The sequence below is a fragment of the Amblyomma mixtum genome, chromosome 8 (genome assembly GCF_055824585.1).
Source record: "Amblyomma mixtum isolate Tamu chromosome 8, ASM5582458v1, whole genome shotgun sequence".
Lineage (NCBI taxonomy): Eukaryota > Metazoa > Arthropoda > Arachnida > Ixodida > Ixodidae > Amblyomma > Amblyomma mixtum.
The window spans coordinates 135997510-136016857 of NC_143019.1; the positions used below are offsets into that span (position 1 = coordinate 135997510).

Genomic DNA, 19348 nt, shown 5'->3' on the forward strand with positions numbered 1-19348 from the left:
ATCCGAAAGTCAAAGCAACTGCAAGCGATGTGACAACAGTCCCAGTGAATTTGCGGTCTACAGTGAAAGAAACTCGCAAACGAGAAGTACTGCTACAAACGGCAACCGCGTTGTGTGCCGGTGAAACGAAAGCGGTATATTTACGTGCTCTCTTTGACGGCGGAAGCCAACGTTCATTCATTACGAAGCGAGCCTCAGAAAAACTCGGGTGTCGAGTTCTGGGAACAGAAACGTTGAAAGTTGGCGTGTTCGGTGGACACCAGTCGGAACGAGACTTTAACAGAGTGCTGGTGTCGCTAACCGCACAAAACAAGAAGATTCAACAGATCGAAGCTCTTGAGACGGACATCATATGCGCACAACGAATCCCGATTCCTGAACACAGGATTAAGGAACTACTTGGAACTTTCGCTGCGGCCGACAGTACCTGCGATAACGAAAGAGGTGACATCGAACTTCTCATCGGAGCAGAGCATTACTGGGAATTTGTAACTGGAAGAAGCAAGCAGCTAGACGGAAAACTCCGAGCAGTCGAGACTGCTTTTGGGTGGTGCATTCAAGGACCTGTGGGAATAAACATAGTTGACTCACAGCAAATGCAAACCATCGCCCTTCGCATATCATTGGCCGAGAGTGAGACCATGAACTGCTTGGAACGTTTCTGGACCTTGGAGTCTATCGGAGTCACGGATAATGACGACTGTGTTGGGCAACATCTACTCGAATCTTTCGAAGACAATATCAGGCGTAGTGGATCTCGATACGAGGTAGCCTTTCCCTGGAGGCAAAACATAGATCTAAGCGACAACAAGAGGACTGCGGAAAAACGCCTGTCCCAACTGACAAACCGCCTTCGAAGAAATCCCGAATTACTGGAAGCCTACGACGCGGTCATCAGACAGTATTGCATGGAAGACATAGCTGAGCCAGTAGTAGAAAAAGAAGAACAGGGAAATCTGATTTACTACATGCCTCATCAGCCGGTGTTCCGAGAAACGAGCAATACCACAAGACTGCGAGTGGTTTTCGATGCTTCTTCGCATGGACAGAAGTTAGTCATTGAATCAAAACCTAGAGAGTGGTCCGAATTTGACAGCCGACCTTGTGGCACTGCTACTGAATTTCAGGAGCAACAGAATCGCCTTGGTGGCAGATATTGAAAAGGCCTTCTTACAAATAGAGATAAGAGAGAACTACAGAGATGCATTGCGCTTTCTGTGGTACCATACGAAGCCAGGTGCGAGTGGACCAACGGGCGAGGTGCAGACTTTCCGAATGAAGCGAGTTCCTTTCGGAACCACAGCGAGTCCTTTCTTGTTGACGGCAACTCTTCAGCATCACTTGAAGGATATGGAAAAAGAGTATCCGGACACAGCATCACTGCTGGCGCATTCCTTGTATGTGGATGACCTCTTAACGGGAGCAGAAAACGAAGAGGGAGCCCTGAAGATCTACGAAGAAGCTAGGACCATCTTCAGTGCGGCCTCTATGACACTCCACAAGTGGGCGTCCAACAACCAGGCATTGAACGAACGGTTTGCGATGGATGATTGTCAAGCAAGACACTTAGGATACCTCCCAGGGGTCCTTAAGGTGTTAGGACTGACGTGGAATCCCAGCACAGATAACCTCACCTTCACCTCACAGTCTATCGAGCTACCTGAGCCAGGCACAAGTACTAAAAGGTCTGTTCTGAAGACTACAGCAAGACTGTATGACCCACTTGGATGGCTAGCTCCATTCACAGTCCGGGCAAAGGCTTTATTCCAAGAGCTGTGGAAAAGAAACGTGGAATGGGATGACATCCTACCAGAGGATCTGGACGCAAAATGGATGCGGTGGTGCGAGGAACTAACCGAATTGAAAAGAGTTCAAGTGCGAAGCTGCTACAAAGCAGGCACAGTCGAACCTGCCAACAAAACAGTACTGCACGTATTTGCTGCCGCCAGCCCAGTGGCATACGGGGCAGTGGCCTACATCTGCGTAACAGATGCGGATGGCATCGCAACTTCGAGTATCCTCATTAGCAAGTCGAGGGTCGCCCCGATCAAGCAACTGACTCTTCCGAGGCTCGAATTGATGGCGTGTCTCTTAGTGGCCAGACTGAGTCGATACATCCTGAAAAGCCTAAAGGACCCACCACAAGTGACACATTACTGGACCGACTCGGCAATCGCATTGCATTGGATCACGGGAGAGCCCTCGCAATGGAAACAGTTCGTGAGGAATCGCGTAACTGAAATTCAGCGTCTTACCGACACCTCAGCATGGAGACATTGTCCCGGGTTTGAGAATCCGGCAGATCTCATGACCAGGGGAGTTACAGCAGATCAGCTTGTTGAGAGTTCCACCTGGTGGGAAGCAACGCCGAGGATGAAGGCGACTGAAAACAATTGGCCACGCTTCTCTCAACCAAGGAACATTCCGACAGTGGACGAAGAAAAGAGAATTGTGGAAGTTCTTCATACAACAAGCTCCATTGAAGTTCCAAAGCTGTTAGACCCAGATCGATACAGCAGTGCAACAAAACTCTTCCGAGTGACAGCTTGGATATTACGATATGTCAACAAGCTGCGAAATCTGAGCACTAACAAAGGAACACTGACGGCAGTTGAACTGGATGATGCCGAGAATTACTGGATACGAGAAGCTCAGCGAGAAGACCTCTAGAGGGAAATTGAGTGGGCGAAGAAAGGAGATCGCTTTCCAGCGGACTCGCCCTTGAGGGACACTCCAGTGTTTGTTGACAACTACGGTATTCTCCGTATAAGCGGCAGACTTCAACAGAGTGGCAAGCCGTACAACGAACGCCATCCAATTGTACTGTCGAGGCGACATCACCTAGCCGAATTGCTTGTGCGTCAAGCTCATCACCAAGTACTTCACGGGGGAGCATGAGATACTTTGGTACAGTTGAGAGAGAAGTACCATGTTGTACGAGCCCGCCAGCTGGTAAAAAGAATCATCAAAGGGTGCATAACCTGTCAACGCTACAATGCACGTCCAGCATCGGAAGTGACTGCACCGCTTCCACATGATCGAGTGACCCAGGCTCAACCATTTGAGGTCACAGGGGTGGACTTTGCAGGACCACTGCTAGTAAAAGGAGAAAACTCGCTGTACATATCACGCTGTTCACCTGTGCCGTGACACGGGCAGTTCACTTAGAGCTTGCAAGATACATGACAGCGGAGTCGTTCTTGATGACCTTCAGACGTTTAATCTCAAGAAGAGGTGTACCCAGAGTCATCTACAGTGACAACGCGCTTTCCTTCAAGAAAGCCAACCGAGATCTTTTATACCTCTGGAACTATATCCGGAAACCGGAGGTTCTTGACTACTTTTCAAAGGCACGAATCGAATGGAAGTTCATAGTAGAGCGCGCCCCATGGTGGGGTGGCTTTTATGAGCGACTCGTCGGATCAACGAAACTTGCGCTCAAGAAGGTTATCGCTGCCAAGTTTCTGTCCTTCGACGAGCTAGCAACGACCTTGGCCGAAATTGAAGCTGTCTTGAACTCAAGACCTCTAACTCACGTATACGACGGACCGGAAGAACCGGAACCTCTTTGCCCTTCCTTCTTCTTGACAGGAAGACGCCTCACGTCGCTGCCTAGCGTGGGAAAAAACGAAGATGACCAAATCAACATATCCCTTCAGAGACTGTGGACCCGACGCCAGCAGACCACAGAAGCTTTCTGGCGTAGGTGGACCAGAGAGTATCTTGAGGAACTGCGAAATGTGCAGAGTCAGAACGAACGTCAAGGAAAAGCGATCAAGGAAGGCGACTTGATTGTTCTTCGCGACAGTCTTCAACCACGGCAGCAGTGGAAGATCGCAAGGATTGATAAACTGTTTCCTGGAAGAGACGGGAAGGTGCGATCGTGCCTTCTGAGACTACCAGGAGGATCAACCCTCAAGAGACCAATCCAACTCGTGTATCCTCTAGAGTTAACGTAAAAGGAAAAAATGACGGAAGTCATTTTCGGGGGGAATGTGTTGCGAAACCGAAACCGAAACAAGACCGTCCCAAGTCGGAAGGCCAGACAAGCCAAGCAAGCTGGGAAAGGGAAACAAAGGAGCGCCTCTTGGGGCGGCAGTCGTGTCATGTAACCTGAAATAGACGGATGTCGTTTGTACTCGCTGAACGAAGTTGTCTATCTTTAACGAACGCGACATATCATCCCTCAAATCACAGTCCAGCCTACCTACCCTTGCTCATCGCCGCTACATTGCTAGTTTATGTTTGTTTCACAAGTTTTTTCACTCTGAACTACGACAGGAACCCTACATCTGCGCACCACCACCACGCATCTCCCTCCGCACCGGCCATCAGCAGCAAGTGTCACGACCTTGCGCCCGCACCACTACATTTCCTTCATCATTCTTCCCCCGGACCGCGAACGACTGGAACGGCCTTCCCCGAGAACTTGCTGCTATCACATGCAAATCATTGTTCATCGAAGAAATCACGCGTGTACTTGCTCAGTGAAAATCTTATATTTGTATAACTTTCAACTTATCTGTTAAGCAAACAAGGGAAGGGGATGAGGGGCTCGTTATAAATATGACAGAAGCCAACAGCCACAGAAACCAAGGGGCACAGGGGATTTCTTTTAAAGTTATTTATTTTGTGGTGTTGATCAAATCAGAATATTACTGAATATGTTATCGTTTAAACATAACTGATTAGAAAAGCAGAAGAAAAAACAACCACATGCCGCCGGTGGGATCCGAACCCACGACCTCCGAATTACGCGTCCGGTGCTCTACCTCTGAGCTACGGCGACGGCTGTCAATTCTTCTGCTTTCGGGGGTATTTATGTTTACAAGTAACCTAACCTTGAGAGTGTTCATCAGCGCCACCCACGTTCATAAGCGGCGGACGTAGAACGTCCTGAGTAACCGCAGGTCCTGAGTAACCTGCGTCCTGAGTAACCTGCGGTTACTCAGGACGTTCTACGTCCGCCGCTTATGAACGTGGGTGGCGCTGATGAACACTCTCAAGGTTAGGTTACTTGTAAACATAAATACCCCCGAAAGCAGAAGAATTGACAGCCGTCGCCGTAGCTCAGAGGTAGAGCACCGGACGCGTAATTCGGAGGTCGTGGGTTCGGATCCCACCGGCGGCATGTGGTTGTTTTTTCTTCTGCTTTTCTAATCAGTTATCTTTAAACGATAACATATTCAGTAATATTCTGATATGATCAACACCACAAAATAAATAACTTTAAAAAAAATCCCCTGTGCCGCTTGGTTTCTGTGGCTGTTGGCTTCTGTCAAACTTATCTGTTAGTCATTCTGTTTTTCATTTCTGTGTGCCCCACCCCTTATGTAATACCCTCTGACGAGGGTCTTTAAGGTATTAAAGTGACGTGAAGTGAAGTAAAGCTTGCCATGGAACGTGTCCGCAAAACATGTCCGCAGCAGTTGTGACGTTCTCAGAAGAGGCAGCATCAAACGCATGGTTGTGATCAATAGAGGACGGTGTGAGGATGCTGCGCAAAAAAAATTATGTCGATAGGATGGTTAGTTTATTTAGATTCAGAAACGCAAAAAAATGTCGAAAGAGCGCGGATGTAGATAAAGACCGTGGACGGGAAAATAGCCGTGGAGGACAACATAGTGGAATATAAGGCAAGGGAATGAAAAATTAAAATAAAGTTTGAAATGAATTGAAATGTATTTAATTCGCGATTATTAATCCATAAAGAGTTCAATTGACATAGATTAATTTGTTGTCAGCAAAAGGAATTGAAATATTTATTTATTTATTTATTTATTTATTTATTTATTTATTTATTTATTTATTTATTATACCCTCAGGGTACAAATGTACATTATAGAGGGGAAGGGCGGATGCAGAGGCATACACAATTTACACAAAAAAGTTATTAGTAAAAAATATACACAATCTCTGTAAAACCAGTACAAAAACGAAAGTAAGCATACAAAAAGAATGAAAAAGAACAAAGGTACAAAGAGTAAACTACGACATCAGTAACGGTGTTAATAAATACAGAAAAATATGGCAAGGAAAACAAATAATAAACAAGGAATGCAGTTCCTAATAAACAAACAGTCGTATTGGGAATATGAACACCATCTATGAACGCCATGATGATGATATGAGCACTAGCTATGAAAAGAAATGTGTAACGCTGATTTAAAGTTCTCAATTTCAGATATACTTGTTAGTGATGCTGGTAGGTTATTCCAGTCATTGCTTGTCCGAGGAATAAACGAGTATGAATATGCAAGCGTATTTGAGTGTGGAATATGTACCTTTTTGCTGTGGTCACGGCGAGTTGAAATGTATGACGGTGGTTGAACCCAAAGATAGCGCAAGGTTGTGTTATGATGGTATATTTTATGAAAGAGAGACAGGCGAGATAGCTTTCTTCGTGTCGATAAAAGTGGTAGTTGTAAGTAGGTTTTCATATTAGTAACACTAGCGGTCCTTTGGTAGTTGTTTAAGATAAACCGGGCTGAGCGATTTTGTATTGCCTCAAGAGAATGTATGAGTGTTACGTGACCGGGATCCCAACAGATGACGCGTATTCAAGTTGTGGACGAATGTAAGTTGTGTACAATAGTAATTTTAATTTACAGTAGTAATTTTAATATTGGACAGTTTAGTAGGCTGTACGGGAATATAGTAGAGGGCGAGAAAGCAATCACGGTGCCAAATTATAAAAAAACTAAATGGTTTATTGAAATAGAAGATGATGTAATCAGAGTAAACAAATTTATCTTTATGCGAACTATAAGATAATTACGCTAATACAGTAATTAAAATAATTAACAACAAATTAAAATGATAAATAGAGCCGAAGAGAGGCGACGAGTACCGAGGAGGAGTCAATACTTTCGCATTCTCCCAATTCGGGTCACCTCAGTGATCTTTTATTTATTTTTATTTATTTATTTACATACCTCACAGCGCCCTTGCGGGCATTAGTGCAGGGGGAAAAGAAAAAAAAAACAATATTAGTGTAGAGATGATATAATCTCTTATATACTATCTCACAATTATCTGTTCAGTATGCCTACTATTGCTATCTGTTTATTTTGGGTACAGAAGAATGGAAAATTCACGGGGGCGCTTTGTTAATCTTAAGTGCGGTGAGGCGGAAGCCTTAATCGTGGTGGTGCTGCTTGTGTCACTGATGTGAGGTTAAGATGTTACGCTTCGCCTCTAAGAGTGGAACGTGACAGTGTCTTGCAATGCTGCCAGGGAGTCCAAAGAACGCCATCGCCCGTTTGGCTCTACGCCTTGCTCGTCAGTAAATTGGTTTTTGAGGAAAGGAAATTTATCTGTCTCGCATATCTCGGTGGACACCTGAACCTCGCCGTAACGGGAAGGGAGGAGGATGGGAGTGAACGAAGACACCGTATTCATTAGACGCGCCTTTGTTCATTCCAAACCATCGGGCTGGCATGGCGGACTGGTAGCGTGCTCGTCTCGCACACGTGGACGTTGCCGGCCCACACCACGGGGGGTGGTACACGGCCGCAGTCGTACACAACACAAACACAGTTAACGGGCTCACTTTCAAAGCCTACAGCGCAACACACGCGGAGGATATTGCCATTGTTCTGGCTCTCACGAATCTAAAGTCAAAACACATCATCACCGACTCGCGAGGGGCCTGTCGGAACTACGAGTTTCGCTGGGCTCCCCCGCTTGCCTGGCGCATACTGGAATATAGCTGTCGATGCGAAGATCGAACTCCACGCAACCTGATTTGGGCCCCCGGTCACCAGGGACTCCAGGGAAACGAACAGGACGATCAGGCCGCCCGCGCACTCTCTTCCCGGGCTATCTCCCTGTCCTTGGAAGGGTACTCCCAATCAGACAATCTGGCCCTTACATTAAAACAAATCACCGATTACTACAAGGAGGAGCACCGGCGCTACCCGGCCCCTTGTAAGGGTCTGGATCGCGTTGAAGAGCGCCTACTCATCAAAATTCTCACTAAAACTATACTGTGCCCGGCGGTGCTTAAACATTTCAATACATCCTTTGATGGCGCGTGCCAGTTCTGTGGGGAGGTGGCTGACACCTCCTTCCACATGGTTTGGGCGTGTCAATCAAACCCATAGATCCCCCAAAAACCCAACCCCACCAGAGAGGACTCGGAGGCGGCCCTGCTCGGCTGTCAAGACCTAAAGAGCCAAAAGGCCTTGGTTCAACGGACGTGGGCGGCGTTGCTTGCCAATGGGGCACCGGAATAGGGGCTCCACCTAGTATTGCAAGGAGAAAGGGCCAATAGGGTCCTACCCCAATCACCTTTCTGTAAAAATTTCATTGCCCATAAATGTTTTTCACCACCACCACCACCACTCCGGAGACCCTGGTTCGATACCGCAACTCGACCAATTTCCTACTCGGTTTTCTTTATTTATCTAGTCTGACTAGAAAGGTTAATTAGGCTACTTTATTAATGAAGCAAATACCTAACCTCAGTTCCACTTACTTGGAGCATCATTATGCCATCCCTTTAATTGGTTGCATGGTTACTAGCCAAAGTACAATTGGTCCCGTTTGAAATTCGCGCACTGTGACGTCACGACCATTTCGACCAATTGAAAAGCGTGACATTTCTGTCGACAGCTGCTGCTTACAACGATGAGGCATTAAAGGCTTCTGCCTTAAAATTGCGTTCCGAGTGCTCTTGACCCCCCATCAACGCAATTGCGCACGGCCTCGTCAAACATTGGCATTCCGGTGATGACATCAGGTGCTTTGTGGAATGTGCATTTATTTTGCTCCATATAAAAGCAAACAACGAACCCATACAGCAGCCGTTGCCACTTGGCACAAAACTAAGCTCGTTCCATCGTTCTTGTGCTCCCATTCTTACGGTAACAAGGCTCACAGCAGTGGTTCTCACTCCCACCTGGCCCCGTCAACTGAAAAATGTAAAGTACGAGAAGCTGTCATTCTAATAAACCTCACCCAAACACTCTGCGACCAGAGGGAACGCGACAAAGCTACGAAATTAGGAAAAAGGACAGCATTCTTTTACGAACCTTGCATGCACCAGATACTACAAGATGACATCGAATAATTCACAAGCATTTCTGTATTTCCCGACGTTAATCTCTGCCCACTAAAAGCTGCAAATACCCTCCCACGGCCAATTGTGGGTTTTGTTTTACAAATGTTTATCCCCTACACAGCTACAACACGGTCGCCCAGCCAGTCGCTCTGTTGGAGCACTGAGGACAAATGCTCTGGGGCAGTTTGCTTGCCTTCAGAAGCGTAGAAGACGGCGCACCAACTCGTGGTTTTCACGCTTTTAGAAAGTCCTACGTGTTTACCTTTTTTCCCCGGTCGTTTTTGAAAAGCGCGCTCAATAGTAGCCACTACGCGGGTGCAATTGGCGCTTTCACTGGAGCAGACGACGGAGTCTTCGACGCACAAGTTTCCAGTTTTTGAGCTTTTCATGCGTTACCTTTTTTCCCGGCACTCTTGAATATTACGGACCCGTACTAACGACGCGAAAAGGCTCGTTTCGACCTGTGTACCTATTTTTGTTTTTTAATTTGAACACATTTTACTCGACCATCAAGAAATATCACTCGAAGGAAGTTGTGCATAGCTAGGGGCCACAAAGAAACTTCGGGTCCCCGTAAAACTTCAGGCCCGCTCGCACTCTGGCGCGAGCAGGTAGTCGTGCCTTCCAGAAATGCGCCTTATTGCGCCGGCCGGCGTGATCAGCGCAGCTGTTTGAAGTGCAGCGTGGTTTGGCACAAACTTAACGTTTTCTCACTTCGAAATTGTCACCAACTTGAGGAGTGCCACGAACCGGGCCAGAACAGCCGGCAGGCAACGAAGCGTGCTCATCTCTTCTCGAACTGCGTAATTCAAGGCCCCGGCCGGCGTGGTTAGCCTAAACTCTTTGAAATGCAGAGCAGTTGAGCAAAAAAAAAAAAACACATTTCTCACCTTGCTGTCGCGGTGGCTCAGTGGTTATGGTGCTCGGCTGCTGACCCGAAAGACGCGGGTTCGATTAGGGCCGCAGCAATTGAATTTATTTGGAGCAGAAATTCTAGAGGCCCGTGTGCTGTGCGGTGTCAGTGCACGTTAAAGAACCCCAGGTGGTCGAAATTTCCGGAGCCCTCCACTACGGCGTCTCTCATAGCCTTAGTCGCTTTGGGGCGTTAAAGCCCATAAACCAAACCAAAGCAAACATTTTTCACCTTGCCGTCGCCAGAAACCGCACGATTTCCGTGTTGAAGACCAAGACGGACGCAAAAGAACGGAGTCTGCGCGCTGACAGAGGCCGCACGCTCACACGTACCAACCGCGCAGGGGATTTTCCCCTGGTTCCGCTCTGCCTTGTCTGACCCGCCGCCGGTCGCCCGCGAGCGCGCATGCGTGACAACTCTCGTAGCGCCACTAAACGGAATTGCTACCAACAAATCTGTTGCGCAGTTCCTGGGACCAGATTTCGCCGAGTTTTCGCTCTTTAGAAATTTCTTTCTCGGTGCCAGAAGTCTAACATTCACCCGGTGGAAAGCTGCCAGTCCCAGGTAGCGTCTAGTGGAATGTTTCGGAAACGCCTCTCTCGCCAGATCATCGAAATAAGTCTGACGAGCACCGGCTGCCAGCAGTTTTTCGATGTGCAGCTGCGGTAATCAGTTCTAGGCAGCGGTACTCTTAGCTTAGAAGAACTTGTTGTTGGGCTAGTTGGTAGTTATTCATAATTAAATTTAAAGGCGCCAAACCATACGCACACACACACACAGGAGAAGAAAGAAAGACGAGACAGAGCGCCACTCACAACTGATTTAATGTGCAGAAAGACACGTACATATATGTCACTGTCGGCGCATGCGCAAGGAAGACATTCAGCTTCGTGAGGATAAGCAGCGATCAAAAAACGCTTTTTCAGCCTTATACAGGTTTATCGACGTTTCGCTGACGCACAAGTTGCCCCTCTTTTCGATATGGAATGCTTCTATCAGTTCTCTGGCTTTTGTCACACTACTCTTTGCCAAAATCCGCACATCAGAAAAGCATGGTTCACAAGTGCGCGAAGGGCAGGTTCTGATGTGCATGGGTAAATGGGGGCCATCTTGATTTTGTTCTACATTTCTTTGGTGTTCTCTGATCCGCTCATTGACACATCGCCCGGTTTGTCCGATGTAGGAACTGCCGCAGGAGAGGGGAACTTCGTACACAACCCCTACCGCACATTTCGTGAACGGTCGCCCATGCCTGGTACCGCAGCCACTTTCTTTTACTTTTTCTTTTCTTTTGGCTATTCGAGAGCAAAGGCTTCCGAGCTTTTGGGGGGCGGTAAAAACGAGTGGCACCCCATGCCGGTGGCTGTGCCGTATGTGCACAAGTTGGCCCGCAACCTGAAGAAGGTTGCGAGTAGGCATGGGGTGCCACTCGTTTTTACCGCCCCCCAACAGCTCGGAAGCCTTTGCTCTCGAATAGCCAAAAGAAAAGATAAAGTAAAATAAAGTGGCTGCGGTACCAGGCATGGGCGACCGTTCACGAAATGTGCGGTAGGGGTTGTGTACGAAGTTCCCCTCTCCTGCGGCAGTTCCTACATCGGACAAACCGGGCGATGTGTCAATGAGCGGATCAGAGAACACCAAAGAAATGTAGAACAAAATAAAGAAGGCCCCCATTTACCCATGCACATCAGAACCTGCCCGTCGCGCACTTGTGAACCATGCTTTTCTGATGTGCGGATTTTGGCAAAGAGTAATGTGACAAAAGCCAGAGAACTGATAGCAGCATTCCATATCGAAAAGAGGGGCAACTTGTGCGTCAGCGAAACATCGATAAACCTGTATAAGGCTGAAAAAGCGTTTTTTGATCGCTGCTTATCTTCACGAAGCTGAATGTCTTCCTTGCGCATGCGCCGACAGTGACATATATGTACGTGTCTTTCTGCACATTAAATCAGTTGTGAGTGGCGCTCTGTCTACTCTTTCTTTCTTCTCCTGTGCGTGTGTGTGCGTATGGTTTGGCGCCTTTGAATTTAATTATGTACTCTTAGCCATTGGTAAGCACCCTCAAATTGCTTTCTTTGCGCCCGGACACTTTAGGCCTCTAAAAATTGCGCGCTTAGGTATGCCTCACTTCATCTGCAGCCGCCGGCTACCACGCCGCAGCAACGGCAACAACAACCACAATAATAATAGTAATAATAATAATAATAATAATAAATTTATTTTGTCACCGTCAATAGCAATACAGGCAAGACAGGCTGGTCTAAGCCTTTGGATGGCTTGTAGGACCGTGCCTAAAAAAAACACATAGTGACTGATAAGCATGAATGAAGCGCATATACAAAGAAAACAAAATTCCAATAAAGATGAAAAACAGCGCACTAAATATTATCTGTCCATACAAAACAAAACTGACAGGAGCATGAAGGCGCGCAATCTGACAAGGCGAAACAGATTGCACCAAACCTAAAACTCTACCATTCATTCTTCAGTAATTCTCTCAGCTTGCCTCTGAAACTAGCCATAAAGGTTTCATCCGGCAGTTCCTTGAAAGTAGCCGGCACATAATCGCAACGCCTGGCTGCACCACACCTCATGTTTGAACGAGGAACATTGTAAGGGTTATGTTTTCGGAGATATCTCGTCGGGTTATATTCATGTATAAACTCACTCGACCAATAATGCTTATGGACAACTGTATCAATGAACAATGATTTGAAGTTCGGGAGGCCTAGTTCACGGAAGATATTTTCAGCTGGCAAAATGGGCGTGTTATAAGCGACGCATTTAAGAATATTCGTTAAAATGCTGTCGATCCTGCAAATCCAACGCTCCGAGCAAAAGGCAAAGATAGTAATAGCATATGTTAACACACTGTACGCCAAAGCATTTACAATAGTTTATTAAAGATAAAGGCACAAATCTTTTGATATTAGACAACAACTACGACACCGGCCTCAATTATTAATATTATTAAAAACATAATACAGAAAGCACATACATGTTCAAACAGAAATAACACAGATTTAGATGTGGAACACATGCATGTTGCAAAGATACGAAGCTCAAAACAATGTATGGAGTGAAGGGCTTAGCTCTCACACTCCAACGATGCGATTTTGCAGAATAAGCCATTACTGCGAGAACAGTAAAGCCCGAGTTCTATGCTCAGTCACCAGCACTCGTGTATTCTGCGACATAGCATGCTCAATCCTTACCGAAGCGAACGAATGAACGAATGACACCACCCTTGCATTCAGGGCCAGTGCAGGCAAAAGCAGCGTGACGTCTGCGGTGCCGTGCGACCTCTTCAACCGCACCGAGTGGAGCTGTTGGCTGATGCGACCGCTCAACAGCACACAGCGGCTGGTCCTTCGGCTGAGCGTCGCGGATGACGAGCTCGAGCGGAACCGGATGCGGGTCGCGTGGCGGCGGAAGCACAAGATACGCGGACAGAACCTCTACGCTGTCGAGGAGATCACCGACGGCTTAGGTGGGTCGGCCCTGTTCGCGCCTTGCTTTCCAATTGAGAGTTCTGCATTCCTCCAGTCGCTTCAGGTTCGTTCGTGAGCATGAAGCTCAGAGGCGAAATGACCCGTGGAACCTGCGAACACGTTTTTCCTGCCCGCATTTCTCTTCAAGACAACAGTCAAAAATATATCGAGGACAGTGCATTCCCAGCACATCGTTTAAGTTTAACACAATGAGCACGTATCCGGGAGTGAGCAAAGGAAACATTTTCATGCGGACGCCAGTTCATGAGAGGCCTGCGAGCCCAAGAGTGCGTTTAGGGCCACATGCGAGTATCTAGTGGGGATACTCGCAAGAGTGGCAGACTCGATATGTTGGTAAGGATTCATGGTAGAAAACAAGCACACAGAGGCAAGAATGAAGCAGCAGTAAACGTACAAACGTTAAGCAGAGCAACAATGGTGACATAAGAAAGAAATCTGTGAAGACCGCACGAAACACTCAGTCTCAGCTGGCTGCTGCGGCTACCAGGAAAGCAACTGACTGTTTGAAAAAATATTGACATTTAATGCAACGACAAATCGAAGAAGACATTGATCAGGGGCAGTCAGAGGCAAACAGAAGAGACATTAACCCCAGAGAGTCATTCACGTTCATATAGACGATATGGCTGCCATTATGTATACGCATGTTTCGAGCGCAGAGTTGCACACCGAGGAAGAACGCCGATGTGGCTGTGTGTCGTCGTGTGTCGTAGTACAAACTAACGCAACTCCCCTTTTTACTCAATTTACGTGTGTGCTGCTCAAACAGCACCATGAGACGAAGAACGAACGAAACACGAAATAGATTTTTAAGCGCATATGGCTGCGTGATGAAATGAAAGTTTATGGGACTGTATCTAATAAGTGGACAACTTAAAAAAAGTGCGAACTAGAAAGAAATTTCCTTCCACCTTTGCGACACATATTGTGGGGGAAGCAATAGGGCATCGCTTTCCAAATTATTCACGTTGGTGCGGCCACGTTTATATATAGGCATCCCACTGCACTTACTGAAGCCAGCATAGCGAAGCTCAGAGAAACAGACGACTCTTGTTACAATGAATCGGACCAATAATTGGCCTATAATTTTCTTTACAGTCACGTCATGAAACACCATATGATGCAGGCAGACCGGTGCTCAATTGATCTCATTAAAAGTGGTTTCCTCCTGTACGTAGTCGCTGAAATTTTCCTTACCAAAGTGCAACTACTGTAAAGGGTGTGACATCCAGTCCAGAAAGAAATAGGCCAGATATGAAATCTGTTTGGCAAACCATATAGTTTCCTTTTTCAGTGCGAAAGTCTTGCTTACACATGCACTACACTTACCATACTCAACTCGGCTATTTCGCTATTTCGGCTTAATAAATCCCTCAGTGTACATAGTAGCACTATAATAGCATTTCTTTCTTCTTTATTGAAGCCAGTTTTATAAAAATTTCCTCGGGAAGGAAAGCAAGAGGCCCAGACAGTGAATGACAAAGTAATGCCATCCTGCCAGTTTGTCAATGAGGTATGAGCATCATACAAGGCAGAACAGCGCAAGCAACACAAGGACAAGAAAGTAGACGAGACACACAGAGCGCTGACTTACAACTGAAGGTTTATATTTACCGAAGTGTCTGGAAAAGTAAACCTTCAGTTGTAAGTCAGCGCTGTGTGTGTCTCGCCTAGTTTCATGTCCGTGTGTACCCTAAGGAAAAATCCGGTATGAATTTTAAACCGGAACCGCATACCGGGTTATTGTACAGGATTTCCGATACCGGATTACCGGAATATCCTGTATAAAACAGGACAGTCCTGTATAATACAGGACTCTCCTGTTTTGTACAGGATACTCCGGTAATCCGGTATCGCAAATTCTGTACAATAACCCGGTATGCGGTTCCGGTTTAAAATTCATACCGGCATACAGGACAGTCCTGTATTCTACAGGCTAGGCCCGTATTATACAGGAGCCCTGTATCACAGGACAAAGGGAGGAATAAAATGCTTCAAATATATCCCACTTGGACTAAATCTGCCCAAAAACTGGGGCCATAAGTGTACACTCCAAATGCTGCAATATACAGAGCCTCAGAAACTGGTAATCTGCGATTATCAGCGACTCGTATTGCAGTCGATGTGCAATTGTGTTATTTGCTCCCAGCTTTTGCCAAGTATTGGTAGCTTGGTGAGTATTATAATGCATCAAAAACTCCAAAAGATGTTTATTTTTTTCGCATGTCTTGAACCAGCTCACTGAGGTAATAATTTAACTCCTTGCGACGATCTACCGGCGCTGGGGTCTCTACAGGGTGCTGGCCAATGAAGTAGTCAAAAGCACCTGCAGAAAAGAAAATATGATTGGTAGTAGATAATGCCCCCAGCTTATCATTTAATTGGGCACTGACACGCAACATAATGCATTGAGCACTGTGACATGCAACTTACGGCCAATGGCTTGTAGCTTTTCAGGGGTCATTGGCTTTCTGCCCACTGTGAAGGCTTCTGACTTCAGGTTCCGATGGCAAGCTTGCCCTGTAACGCTCCTTCCCAGGAGTTGTGGAGTCGTCCAAAGGCTGCGTCCTTGCAGAAACGCGAATCTTTGGGTGCCACCATAACTGCTGCCTACGTTGCCGAAGGAATAAAACTTTCATTCCCGAGGTGGACCTGTATGCAATAATTACAAATGCCTACCCCAGTAGCACAAACGGGGCTCTGAATTGCGGGCCCTCGTGGGCCCAGAGAAGCCACAGACAAGCCAGGCGTCTCAAGACGCCAGGCCCTGAGCATTGGCAATGCTGAGAATCGTGAATGCACCTCACGCCTTCCATATTTGAATCAATAGTGTACTGCAAATCTGCGTCGTAACATTGTTTGTGAGTAAACATGCTGCTCGGACGATTCCGATGCTTGCGTGGTCATCCTCCATTATTTACGGCACATACCGCAGCATCGATGCGATGCGTGATGTTTGTTCAAAGTCTTGAGCCGCTCCCCCTCAGGACGCTTATCGATGATTGCTCTCGCACGTATACACCATATGCCTCTGTAAAGAAAGAATACAAACTATAAAACTTAGTTTAGTCGTGTTATCATGAAGGACAAGCAATTTCGGTATGTAACTGAAAGAAAATTTTGCGCTATTTCGTCCCTCTATGCTGTGCAATCTACAAAGTTTTAGTTAAAAACACACTGGTCAGTTAGAAAGTTTCTTTTGACGCCGAGCATATAACCGAGACGGAGGCAGTACTTAAAGAACAGAGTGATTTAAAATGCGTACTTACGTCCTAGCAGCACGACGTCGCTGTCATAAAATCCGCCTTCACCGCCGTGGCCTCCACCGGTCAAATGTTCACCACTCACGTCTTTCGGAGCGAAGTCATTCATCACTGAGACAAGGATGATAGGGTTCCACCATATTTGCACTGGACGTACGCATAAAAGGCGATGTCATCTTTGATCATGGATTGATCAAGGCAACAAGAAGAAAGGCGCAAAAAATTGTATAAACCAAACCAAACCAAACTTTATTTTATTTTACAAATGTGCATACAGTCTTTAGGATGAGCCATAGGCCAAAAGCTAAAGAAAATAGCTTGAAAATGCCTGTGGCTCAACTAAGAGCCATTACAAAATAGTAAAATAAACACATGCATACAACGGTGGCAGATCGCATATGAGCACACTGTAGAAAGAATTTATAATATTTACGATTGAACTGACGGGTACACAGAGATGTAGTTTGAAACTAGAAAAAAACAATTAAAACTGAACAAATGCATTTGAAAGTTATACACTGCTGGGTTGATGACAAAGGGGAAAAGGACACCGATACATACACAAACTACAATATATGAAAAGAAGTTATGGAATATTATTTACAAAGTACACTTTTAAATCATGTGGTCGGAGGTTATACATGCTAAGCTGGTTAGATTCGTAGCTGTTTAGAACATTGGGTATAAGGAAGTTAAGTGCTTGTTTACCATAGTTAGTTCTATCGCGTGGAAGTGTCCATTTTGCAGTTGATCGGGTTTGAACATACTTTTCTATGGGCTTTAACATTGCGATATTAAGCAAAAAATTACATATTGATGGTGAAGAAAATTTGAGATAGTATAATAGGCGGTAGTCAAGAAAAACATTGACACGAATTACTTCATACTTAGTAAACAATTCAGCCGTATGGGCAGTAAAACTGGCACCTGCGATAATCCTGATAGCTTTCTTTTGGAGAATTAGAATTTTCTGTAGATTTGTTTTGGATGTGGTAGCCCAAACTATGTGGCAATAGTTAATGTGTGATTGGAATAGGGCATGATAAATCATTCGTTTTATACAGGGAGGAAATTCAGTGCGGTACCGAGCAAGAAAACCAACGGAAGGAGCTAATTTCTTGCGAAGATGTGTTTCGTGTGCGTTCCAGCTCATACAGGCGTCAAAAATTACACCGAGTGATCTGAAAGTGTCCACGATTTCTATTTTATGGTTCCCAAGTTGAAGATCATCGTTTAAGTTAATTTTGACGTTTTTAGGCCTGAAGAAAACAGCTTTAGATTTATTGGTATTAATAGACAACCCATTTTGAACGGACCACGCATGCAAAGTTTTAAGAATAGCATTACCACGATTTAATAACTGATCTGTTGAGGAGCCCGTTAAGAAAATACTGGTGTCATCTGCGTACAGAATGAATTTAACGTTACTGTCAATGTTTACGAGATCATTTATGTATACGTTAAACAGAAAAGGACCTAAAAGGCTGCCCTGAGGCACGCCACAGTTTATAGCCTGAAGAGTGGATCCATGTCCATCACAGAAAACAGCCTGTTTTCGATCAGTGAGGTACGACCGTAGAAGATGGAGACACATTCCTCGAACATCATACATTTCTAGTTTAGCAAGCAAAATAGTGTGGTTAAGAAAATCAAAAGCCTTACTGAAATCAACAAAGATACCGAGAGTTAGACATTTACGTTCAAAATTTTGCAAGATAAATTCTTTTTGTGAGAGGAGAGCAGATTCGGTAGAGCGTCCCTTTTCGAAACCCGAACTGTGAATCTGTTAGCAAGCTGTGTTTAGTAAAAAAGCTATCCATTCTTTTTAGAATAATCTTCTCATATACCTTTGAAAAAACCGGAAGTACGGAAATCGGGCGGTAGTTGGTTAATACGGCTTTATTACCTCCTTTAAAGATAACTTACTTTGGCATTTTTCATTTCATTAGGGAAAATAGATCATGAAAGGGACTGATTAAAAATGAAAGCTAGATACGGGGCTATTAGCTCTGCAACAAACTTCAGCGGTTTTATTTGCAGCCCATCATAATCCACACAGCGTGTTGATTTCAGATTCATTAATACTGAGAACACTTCTTCCGAATCCGTTTGATAAAAGACTAGTGATTCATTAGGCATATTGCTAATTGTACTAGTGGCAGGTTTTACATCTCCGGTTGGCTTAAAGGCAGTAAAAAAACAGTTACATTTCTCTGCAAAGGAGGCCCCGGATAAAAGCTCATTTTCGACAAATAGTTCACCTAGTGTTTTGTTATGTTTTTTGTGGACAAAACCTTCATTCAAAACTTTCCATAGCTGTCGGGGATTGTGCTTGTTATTACTAACTAAGCGCTGCTGGTAAACTTGTTTAGCGCTCCTTAGCTCACTTGTTAGATTATTACGATATTTTTTGGATGAAACTAAATCAGCAGGTTCCTTAGTGAGCATGAAACGCTTGAAAAGCTTACTTTTCCGGTTCATCATTTTCATGTGAAGGGGGGTTGCCCATGGTTTTCGTATCTTAGATTTTTTAGTTTTTGTCTTCCATGGAAAACAGCGTGTGTAGTGTACTTTTAATTTATTAAGAAAGTAC

General features: G+C 45.5%; 1 protein-coding gene across 1 annotated transcript in view; it reads left to right on the forward strand.

Annotated features, from left to right (window-relative positions):
- LOC149334554 (uncharacterized) overlaps positions 1 to 19348 on the forward strand; it is a 99027-nt gene that overhangs the window by 19518 nt on the left and 60161 nt on the right. Inside the window, exon 3 of the mRNA XM_089555169.1 lies at positions 13238 to 13470. Within this exon, the coding sequence (XP_089411295.1) occupies positions 13238 to 13470 (233 nt within the window). The remainder of the gene's footprint in view (positions 1 to 13237; positions 13471 to 19348) is intronic.